This window comes from Gossypium hirsutum, chromosome D12 (assembly GCF_007990345.1).
Source record: "Gossypium hirsutum isolate 1008001.06 chromosome D12, Gossypium_hirsutum_v2.1, whole genome shotgun sequence".
Lineage (NCBI taxonomy): Eukaryota > Viridiplantae > Streptophyta > Magnoliopsida > Malvales > Malvaceae > Gossypium > Gossypium hirsutum.
The window spans coordinates 38,231,819-38,242,506 of record NC_053448.1 but is presented as its reverse complement, the minus strand read 5'-3'; the positions used below and the strand labels follow the sequence as shown (position 1 = coordinate 38,242,506).

General features: G+C 33.3%; 1 protein-coding gene across 6 annotated transcripts; it reads right to left on the bottom strand.

The window, feature by feature from the left end:
* Positions 1 to 393: 393 nt before the first annotated feature.
* LOC107945563 (protein VASCULAR ASSOCIATED DEATH 1, chloroplastic) lies at positions 394 to 9,933 on the bottom strand. 6 transcript variants are annotated; one of them, XM_041106633.1, is made up of 19 exons: positions 9,577 to 9,933; positions 8,715 to 8,774; positions 8,058 to 8,108; positions 7,762 to 7,827; positions 7,545 to 7,637; positions 7,352 to 7,453; positions 6,703 to 6,803; positions 6,439 to 6,590; positions 5,985 to 6,025; positions 5,787 to 5,874; positions 5,549 to 5,635; positions 5,255 to 5,309; positions 4,625 to 4,691; positions 4,267 to 4,366; positions 3,744 to 3,805; positions 3,617 to 3,656; positions 3,218 to 3,522; positions 2,457 to 2,683; positions 396 to 1,490 (listed from the first exon to the last, which is right to left on the bottom strand). In XM_041106633.1, the coding sequence occupies exons 1-19, from the start codon at positions 9,610 to 9,612 to the stop codon at positions 1,478 to 1,480; spliced, it is 1,746 nt and encodes a 581-aa protein (XP_040962567.1). In that variant the 5' UTR covers positions 9,613 to 9,933; the 3' UTR covers positions 396 to 1,477. The 6 variants fall into 6 exon arrangements, with proteins under 6 accessions (XP_040962570.1, XP_040962567.1, XP_040962569.1 ...); XM_041106635.1 differs by having other exon boundaries at positions 397 to 1,490; positions 7,545 to 7,640; positions 8,058 to 8,136; positions 9,577 to 9,650; XM_041106632.1 differs by having other exon boundaries at positions 402 to 1,490; positions 7,545 to 7,640.
* Positions 9,934 to 10,688: the final 755 nt, after the last annotated feature.

The following is a 10,688-nucleotide window of genomic DNA, read 5'->3' as shown; positions in this document are numbered from 1 at the left end:
ATGACATTTTGATTGTAAAATTGTAATAAAAAGGCTTATTTTGTGTGTGGACTAAATAAACAAATTCTTAACCACAAAAAAGGGTCAATTCTAAAATCATGGACAAGTCTCTTATCGTGTACAGATGGTAACATGACATGAGTTCCATTTTGACTTTACATATGTTACATTACTTGACCAGGAAACAAGAAAAGACAGGTTAATTGAATAAAAAATATGAGTATTTTTCTACTTAGAACCTTGAAAACGATATTGTTGAGAAAGGTTGCCACAAATTTCAAAATAAAATAAAAAATCAATTTTCATTAACCTACATGAAAAACACATACATCGTTCAATCACAGATATTCAGTGTATATGGATCCCCTCTTCATGCTTTTGCACCAGATTTTGTTTTTCCCCCCAAAATTGGAATGAAAAAAATGAAGGAATAGTCGTACCATTGTTGAAAACTAGGAAGGGTGATGCGCCATCCATATCAGACATAACCCAAACTTTCACTTAAATAAAGCATGTTTCACAATTTAAAGACCTCTGGCTCCAGGCAAGTAGGAATTGTGAAAACGTGGACGACCTGCAAAAATGGACGGTTCCAACGAGTAGAATCAGAGAGGGGTTGGTTTACAACATTTTGTACTTCAAAACTCAATTTTGCTACATTTTTCTTCACCATATACATTGACCACTTTATTACTATATGATACCTCCGCATTGCACAATATATTATTATTATTCACCTTTTACATATATATTTATAAAAAAATAATAATAGAGTTGATCTCATTCAATTAGAAATTTATCATTTTTAGTGTATTAATTTTAAAGATTCATATATTTTTTATGGTGTAACATAAACTAATCTATATACTTTAAAACATTTAAAAATAAATAAATACTCATCATTGTTGTTATAATATTATTTTTATCTCTTGATACTTTTGTAAACAACTAATTAAAATAAAATGAGTGAAAAAAAAAACGAAATTTGTGTACAAACTTTTTGCCCTTATTCAATGAATTATTTTGCATAAATATAATTTTTACTTAAAATTATTTTCTCACTCACAACATTATAAATAATGATATAATCTAATGCTATTTTAAAATCAGTAATAAAATGACAAAAAAAATTCAAATAAGAGTATAGATACTATTTTGCTTAACAAAAACCACTCACTAGGTTAAATTTTCTATTTTAAATATTATAACTACCACTAAAAGTTAACCATTCACTTAAAAAATTGTTTTTTTCAATAAATATTGTTACTTTAAAATGTTTTCTTTATCTGTGATGAATTTTAGCATGCATAAAAAGAGAAATGTGGGGAATTGCTTTTCCTTCAAGTCATTCATTCTTCTCCAACAATCATTATCAAAAGGACGAGGGTCTGGAAGAACAGCCGTGTTTTTATAGGACTGACTGTGTGTTAGAGCTCTCACAGTCGGTGGATAATAGGCACCTCCCCACCAATCAGATTCAACCCTCAACTCTGCACACAAACCATGCACGAACTATAGTCACAATCCTTGAATCAAATCATGAATGCTCAAATCTCAACTATTGCGATTAAGAAAACAACAATGAAATGCGATACTTCATGTAATAACTGACAAAAATGTCAATTCCTGTATATAACAAAAAAGAATGCACGAGTATATACGACAAGTATATATAATACTATGATTTCAATCACACACTTGATTTAAAAGATCTACTGCTCTCTTTGACTGAAAAAACTCAAGTGTTCATTCGAATTTGATTTTGAGTGCAAAAATGGACAAACAAGCTTCATCAAACTTACACTCAAATAGCTCAATTATATGTGAAATTGATCCCAAAATTTAAAAGATAAATGTTAGATCGAACTTGGACAAAGTATCGAACTTTCAAACTCGACTCAACTTAATTATACCCTTATTTTTTAGATGTACGCAAGTATAATGATAAATTTAACCTTCTTACATCTTTCATCAATTTAGCCTTTTTTTTAGATAAATTCGTCATTTAACATTTCAATTTTTTTTTTAAAACAAAAAAAAAACCTTTTTTTAACAATGTTTGCGTGGCAACATGTTACAATTCATGTTTACTTCGTGTTAACATAACACTATTTGTCTCATAGGCCACGTCAATAAATAATTTAAATTTTATAAAAATTCATAAAAATTAAAAAACATAATACATATAAATTATCATGCAGGTTGCAATGTTTAAAAATTTAGCACTTTAGTAAGTATTTTTATTTAAAAAGTAGTAGTTCAACTCTTTTTGAAAAATTAATAGTAAAATTTGACTCCTTTTAAAAAATTGAGAACCGAATTGATAAAATATATAAATATTAAAAACTAAAATTTTCATATCTTCCGGTCAGAAAAGAAAGTATGAATTCCTGATTTACAATGAATATGTTTTTATTGTGGAAAAGTAATAAATTTAAGATGTTCTTTTTGGTTACCCCAGTTGTTCTAATTGTGCTTTCAGAGCAGCATGCTCATCCCGCATCCTCTCTAACAGAGATTCAACCATGGCCATCTGTTCTTTAAGCTCATGCATCCGCTTCTCCAACCATGCCACAGCTTCAGCTTGCCTCTCGCCAGCTCCGCCACCCGCGCTACCCATATAGGTTACCGGATAACGCACAAGAACCTGTTGCGGTTTTTTTAATAGCACAACAATGCTTGCCTGCAGTTAAAGACCAACCAAGAAGAGGAAAGCAAGCTGTAAGGATATTCAACAATACGATAAATATATACTAAATTGTAGGTTTTGATTATTTAGCTTGAGAGGAAAGCTCCAGCAAGTCCAATCTGGCGTGACTTGTTATTAAACTGTAGAAGGAGATTACATTTTGAGTAAAACCAATGATTTAAAAGAGTAAACTACACGGTTGGTCACCCAACTTTCAGAAATTTTCATTTTAAGCACCGAAATAAAGAAGTTTGAATATGGGCATTGCCATTACTTTTATCATTGTAAAAAAATAAAATGAGTCACCAAAATGAAGCCTTACTAAACTTGGGTGACTAGATCGAGTGTAGGTAATGACAAATTAATTGTGGATGACTAAAATGATAAAAAATATATAACAGTGCCCATATTGCAAACTTTTTATTTTCAATGCCCAATAAGAAATTTTATGAAAGTTGGATGACCAACCGTATGGTTTACCAATTAAAAAAGAGTAGAGGTAAATAAGATGAACAGGAAATTGCAAACCTGCATGAGGAAGATCGCAGCAAAAGCAACAGCTAAGAGTAGTGAAATATGGCCTTGTCTTTTCGAGTACGAGAAGGACTTCCTTAAAAACTTGCTTAAAAAAGATGCAATCGATGAAGCATTACTCAAAGTTCCTTGCAAAAGATCGGCAATTCGTTGGTTAACATCCATAAAAGTAGACATCTGCAATGTCCTTACTGGATCACTCAAGTTCTGTGATCTTTCTAAAGGTTCCTCGATAGTAGCCACTTTGTTTTCAATTTGGTGTCCACCGTTTTCAGTTGAGCTTCCAGAAGGATCTACCCCTGCTTGCAACAAAGGAGCTTAGATTAGTGATTCCAGTATCTGCATCACTGCCCAGAGAATCATTATTAGAGGAAAGTCTTCAGATGGTAGAACCTCCTTGTTTATCAATATTCTGCTTCAACAATTCACGTGCCTGAAACGATCAATCATGAAATTTGTAAGATCAATATTCAAATAAACTTTACAATATGATCATAAAAATAGAGGAGAAAGACAATGCCATGTCCAGCCAAGTTGCATAAGCTTCTTGACATTCTTCCAGAGTAGACTTCACTATTTTCCCTGTACCATGGGGCTTGGCATCAGATGAAGGAAGAGGTACAAGAAATATAATCATTAACATAACAGCAACAGGTAAACTTAGGGAGATATTCAAGAGAAAGAACACCACAAACACTTTGAAGCTCATCGGAAAATTTAAAGAACAACCAAATTTACAAGTTCAAAACAATTTGGATGTAACACAAAAAAGGATCTTGTCCTTAAGGTCTACACTAACAAAAATTCTAAATTTCATGTCATATAATTCCTTCCTCTATCAACAATAAAAAATCTATTTCATTCTTGAAGGAAATACCCTTTTGGCACTTTGGCAAATTAATTAAAAAGAAACTTAAGAAAAAATTGACATGAATATATAAGAATTTTTAACAGGAGCCACACCAAGATAAGCTTAGCACCAACAAGAAGAGAGTATAAAACACACTATAAACAAGAGATCCATTAGCATTCAGCAGACAAACCTTTCCAAACAGTTTTCTTGTTGAAAGCCACATTCACATAAACCCTCGAAATGCAGCCTTCTACTGGGCCATCACTGTCTCTTTCTACATCCCAAAACCCCTGATAGAATGCACAGCAATGTCCAGTAATACAAGAAAGAAAATTTCCAGTAGATGAAGACATTACAATAATGGTTTTATCTTTGGTTCTCAATTTGAAGGGCTGGACAACAGTTTTCGTGACTATATCTAAAAAATTCTGGTCCATAATCTTCTCAACAATAGCAGGATAAATTTTGGCCTAAAAAACAACAAACTGGGGAAGGGACAACACTTCTACACATAAAAGCATGTCAACAGGCTCAGGTCTAGCATATACCTCTACATGAAAATAATCTCCATATGGTACATCATTGACCTCTTGTGATGTCTCCAAAACCCAGTGACTGTCAAAAGTGAAAATGATATCCTTGGGATAAATACAAGAAATAAGGAAAAAAAAAAAAGAATATGAAAGATCTAAAGGAGATCACAAAAAAAGAAGGCAGGGTGACCCAATCCAAGAATTCTAATTTAATATCTATTCCCAGTTCAAGGATTGTGAAATGCATAAAAAAATCAACTACTTGATGAAATGTTAAGAGCAGAAAGTACACTGATAAATTGAGTTTTGTCATATGAATCAGAACCACCAATATGTAATAGTTCAACGCATCAACTACTAGAACTTCAATATAACAGTAAACCCATCAATGGCTATAGTTTTACACCATACTAAGACCTACTCATGTTAAAAAAAATATCATGCACAGCAGAACTCAAGTTTTGAATAACAAAAAAGCATAGTACTTTGACATATTAATAATACGAGTGATTAAAATGCAAGAGAAAATAGGTTCTATTCAATGATGCATCCATTCAAAATGAGAAGTATTAATAAATCAACAGTGTCTTTAACCGTAGAATAGCATATGAAGCAGTAAAGCACCGTAAGGAATTACAAAACAACCTGTTTCTGTAAATTTGAAATTTCTGAGACTCCTTGCAGCTACAAAATTTTGCACCTTGTAAAAACAAAAATTGGTTAATGCTAAATGAAACCCCAAGTGCATTAAACTGACTTGACAAATAAACCAATACTACATCTGCAAAGGAAAAAAGATAAAACTTTTGTGCCATTATGATTATCCTTGTCCTTGCATTAGAAATCCATAAAATAATTGTAACAGTTATATGAAATAATACTAATATCAAGGATAATAATGCTGGGCCAAAATGTTTACAAATAATAATAAAATCATACCAAGGTATACTTTTATTGGATGTTGATATGACATATCACGGACATGTCCAAATTTGTCATGAAGGAACCATGAAGAGCACTTGAATTCTGTAAAACATACCCATTTACTAAACATAAAGGCATACGTAAAAAAAATGCTCACTTGTATGATATGAATATAATCAAAATATTAAACCATGGCGTAAACTAAAAATGCATAATAGAAATATATAATTCCTCAAAAGTTCAAAGAGATTACCTTTATCTCCACGTCTTGTATGGAAAGATTTGATGAAATTAATTGCATTATCTGAAAAATACAAATTGAAAAACTCCTCTACCTTAATCTGCAGCCCAAGAAACATGACTGACATAAGAACAAATCAAGAAAATATCAATTTTATCAATGTTCTACCATATGGAAGAACTTATAGGAAATGAGTTCACAATTTACTACCGGGAACTTTGTTTCTGCAACCTTGATAAAATAATCAGGAACTGCATTCAAGAAACAACCCATTCAGATTATCATGACTTTGAGGAAAATGAAGGCGTAGTGTCATGCATAACTATGAGATTAAAACAGGATGCAATACATCACCACCAATATAGAGGAAGACGATAGAGAATATATGACGCCATGTCTATCTGAATAAGAATGACAGTTTAGTTTCCCCCAAACTTGAATTTCTCTACGACCAAGGCTAGAAATCCTTTACTATTCTCCTTTACCCTTCAGATTCTTTGTTTTCACCGTATTTTCTGCCTATTTTACGCATGATCAAGGAAGCAACAATGCAGCAAAGTGTAGACAACAAATACATTAAACAACTACAACTAGAAATGTTGAGCTCAAAATGAGATAATATGTAGAACATAAGAGAGTCATGATTCAAGCGGGATAAACTAACCCTTCGGTGCATCACAATTCTCAGGCACCAAGAAACAACTATCTGTTGGTGTTGAAGAATTGGTATTTATAATTGATTCAGGACCTACTTCTGTATCTTTTTCAGAAGTGGATGGAACCTTAAAATTATTAGTGGTGGAAACATCCTCACCCCTGTATAAAAATGCAGTTAAATGAAATGAGTCACAATTTCACATCAAAGAAAAAAAAAAGTCTGATGAATTCACAATAAAATTCTAAAAACCATTCTGTTCATAGATGATACCCGTCTCTAGATTCCATGTCATTTATGAGGGTTTTGAAGCTATTGACCTTTTCAATTGCAACAAATCCATTCTCTTTGCTGCAGGACTCCAACATCAGTTCCTGCACAGACACAACAACAAAAAAAAAATATCGGTACAAGAAAACAACCAATGGAGAGATATGTGATTTGCTCTAATTTAGCTATGAAGCTCAATGTTTTGATGAATTTCAACTGGGAAAAAATAATAGAAAAAGGACTGTAATGCGCAAATGTTTAACTTCCAACTTTATTCAATTGCAGTAATTAGATCAAGCGTGATGCACCAAGCATAATATGAGATACCAAGCACACCGCAAAACCTCTAAATGTCTTAAATTTATTGAATGAAATGGAAAATCTCCTAAAAATTCTTACGAACGGATAAAGTAATACAAAATTACAAAAACAGTATGTTATACAAAATAAAATGCTCAAAATAAAACACGTGGTGAAAATACATTAGTTTGCACTCAAGATATGCATGAATGGTATGCACAAGAAGGGGTATCGAAAGATCTAATCAACATTGACTGCAATCAATTATCTACGTTAAAATGTACATCCTCTTTCAATGATACTAAGCTTTGAATATTTCTTTTTCAATGTATAAGCTTTGAATATTAGATACCTGCTGTTCTGTAATTTCATTGCCTCCATTACCATACTGCACCCATCCATCATTAATGAGTTTGAAAGCTTCATCTCGAGAACTGAATGACGTAAAGAAGTACTGCCAAGTGAAGTCAACAAGCAAAGTGAGATAGAAGAACTAATGCATGCATATTCACATAGAACAGACAATAAATGCCAAGCCCTACTACCTTCCTCCCTCCAGCAAAGATTTCTATTGCATTAGAAAAGATTCCAGCAGTCTTTGCTTTTTTAACACTTTTAATTTCATTGAAAGCGATTATCTTCTGCAGAAGAAACCCATAAAAATTTCCAAAGCTGTTTCATTTTCAGCTAAAACTTAAAAGAACTGCCAAGAAAAGGACACAGGGAAACAAATTAAGAGTAAAATCAATGTTCAAGGTTTACCTTTGTTTCAAATCCAAATATATTGGAATAAAAGCAAATAAAATGAGCAAATAAGTACATGTGGCCCTGCAAAAAGCATAAAACCTGATAATTAGAGAATGGACATAATTAGACTTAGAGCCATAAAATATTGAATGAATACAACATCATCGTCTCCAGAAACTCCACAGAGTGACAAAAGTAAGGTGAGGTGATCTGCCTAGCAAAAAGTTACTGGATGCAGCAGAGTAAAGAAATCATCTAAGTATAGCATGCAACTCCAAGACTAGTTAAGGACAAATAAAGATGTAGAGTACCTGAAAAAGAATACTGTCTTGGAATGCACAGTTGAAATCTTGAACAAGGAACTGCATTGGAGGTCAAAAGAAAATGTTCCTACAATATCATTAGATGTCTAAAATGCAAAGTAGTGAGAAATTTCAAACTACGAGTTAAAAATATATGACCAAAAGTAAAAATAAAAAGATTTGGTTTCTGGCATCTTCCTTAATGCAATGTTTCATTATCTCTATCATGTTAATTAGGAGAAAGGACAAGTTCATTTAAGGGCAAAGACTGTCAAACAAAAAGGAGAAAATCAAAGGATTGTTGACCCCTGGGGATAATGAGTAGACTACAGACTAGAAACACTCACTTCTTTTGAAATTCAGAGATTGTTTTAAAAATGTTTAAAGATGACTAGAATTATTGTTTAGAATATAAAGTAGGAGAGAAAGAATGAACAAGCATTTTCAAAACATTGACCGAAAACAAAATAACATATTCTTTGGTTGGTGCATGTACTACATGAATGTTTAGGTGTCCAAAACTTCTTAACTACAAACTTAAAGTACCTCTTTCTCATTCATCACAGAAAAGATTTTCATGTTTACAAACCAAAGAATGCCCAAAAAGAGAGAGACAAGTAGAGAATTGCTAACAGCAAGAGATCACAACAACCTAAAGACACTCACCTCTTCAGGAGGAAGCCTAAACAGTTGGCGGTATTCTTCACTCTTCAAAGTTGTTGGAGACTGAAATTCAGAAGTATAAGATTTAGCCATTATGCTAAAAATTATCGAGGATTTAACTCTTCTTTTTAAATGCATTTGGTTCCTCCTTTTTGGAAAGGCTTATTAGCATAGTAAGTCTCCATGCCTACCTTATGTAATAATTCCAAGTTTAAGTACATTACCCTTTATTCATTGATTAAAACCTCTAATAAACCACCTCTTTTCAAAATATTATTAGATAAAAATATTTAAAAATCATATTTCTCTTTTCCAGAACACCAACCAGACAAAATTCGACATTTATCTTCAATCGAGCTTGTTGCCAAACAGCTACTTGTTCGCTAGTAACCATGAGTTCACTCCCTTATTGGTCTCTCACAAGCATTCAGCCTAAGAAATTTGGCACCGCTTTTAACGAACTAAATGATGATTCTAAAATTCCCATATCATTTAACTTCATAGTACTATTACGGCACTTTTACCAAAAAGGTTGGCACTTCTATCTATAGTCTTCATCAAGATGGTCCTTAGCCACTTAGAACACCGAATGCATTTAAACTTCCAGAGTTTAAATTACGAATTTAACCACGAGAAGAAGAAATCTTCAACAGAAATCTTCAACAGATTTTCAATAATATAAAGATTAATGAAAGTAAATACGCCTAAATAATGGAAATTTGTTTCGAGCTCACGCATAATCATCAATAATTGAGAAAACTAACGTAAAAAAAAATTCTAATCTACTTTCTCGCCTATTTCCCTTTTATAAACGGAACAGAGAAATGAATTAAGTTCTTACGAGAATGATAAAAAGATAAGGAACCTGAATTTCAACATCTCTGTGACTAGTGTTTGCCATGAAATGGAAGGATCGTTGCAACCGGTCGCGTCGTTAGGAGACGAAACGTTCCGCAAAACTAAAGATTCAGAAACGACATCGGAAGCACATTTAGAAAGAGAAGGATCCATGGGCAGCGGAGGCGGCGGCCGCCTCTGCGGATCGATCGTCTGCGGCGGCAGAGGCCGCTGCCATAGCATTGGGGAATGGATATAAACCAATAGAGATGGCGGAGATCTGAGTTTACGTGCTTAATTTTTTGTTCAAAACAATGGAAGCGTAAAGCGAGAGGAGTTCGTTGAGAGATTCTCATCATCCGTCTTGACAGCACAGAGACTGGAAGTGAACGAACGGTGCAGTTTAGCAGTCCGCGCCAAGTCTCACGGTCAATGAGAGACGTTGACTATTTTATACACGTGGCGTGAGCATAAGACGTGAACTCTACCACGTGTCGGGTTCAAAGAAATCCGTCAACTTTTAATATTTTATTTTAATTTTAGGTCAAATTTTGGGGCATTTTACTAAAAAAAACCCATTTTTTTCATTAATTACCGAAATGGGCCAACTACTTAATTATTTACCGGATTGGTCCATTTTCCCCGAAATCGCTGTCACGTTAGCGCGATGTCGGCCGATACGTAGCGCGTTCCGGGGGACACGATTTTGACGTTTTTTTCATGTTAGTTTTTTTTGGCTTTTAGGGTTTAGGGTTTAGGGTTTAGGCTTTTTAAGGTTTTTAGGTCTGGGAAGAAATAATTTTTTTGACCTTTCTGAGCAAATAGTATAAAATCGCTTCTAGCAGGATGCTATTTGAGAAGAAATTTTGAAATCGCGCCCTCGTGGACGCGCTCTTGCTACAGTAGGTCATGGATGAAATAATTTTTTTTTTACGTTTCTGAGCAAATAGTATAAATTCGCTTCTAGCAAGATGCTATTTGAGAAGAATTTGTGAAAATCGCACCCTTGGGGACGCGCTTTTGCTACAGTAGCCTGTTTGGGCTAAGGCTATAAATTAGACAGAAAATATTCTCAGAATGCATAAGTCAGAGCAGAAACAATTTAGAGAGGCTAAGAATGTTAGAGTTTCAAATATGAGT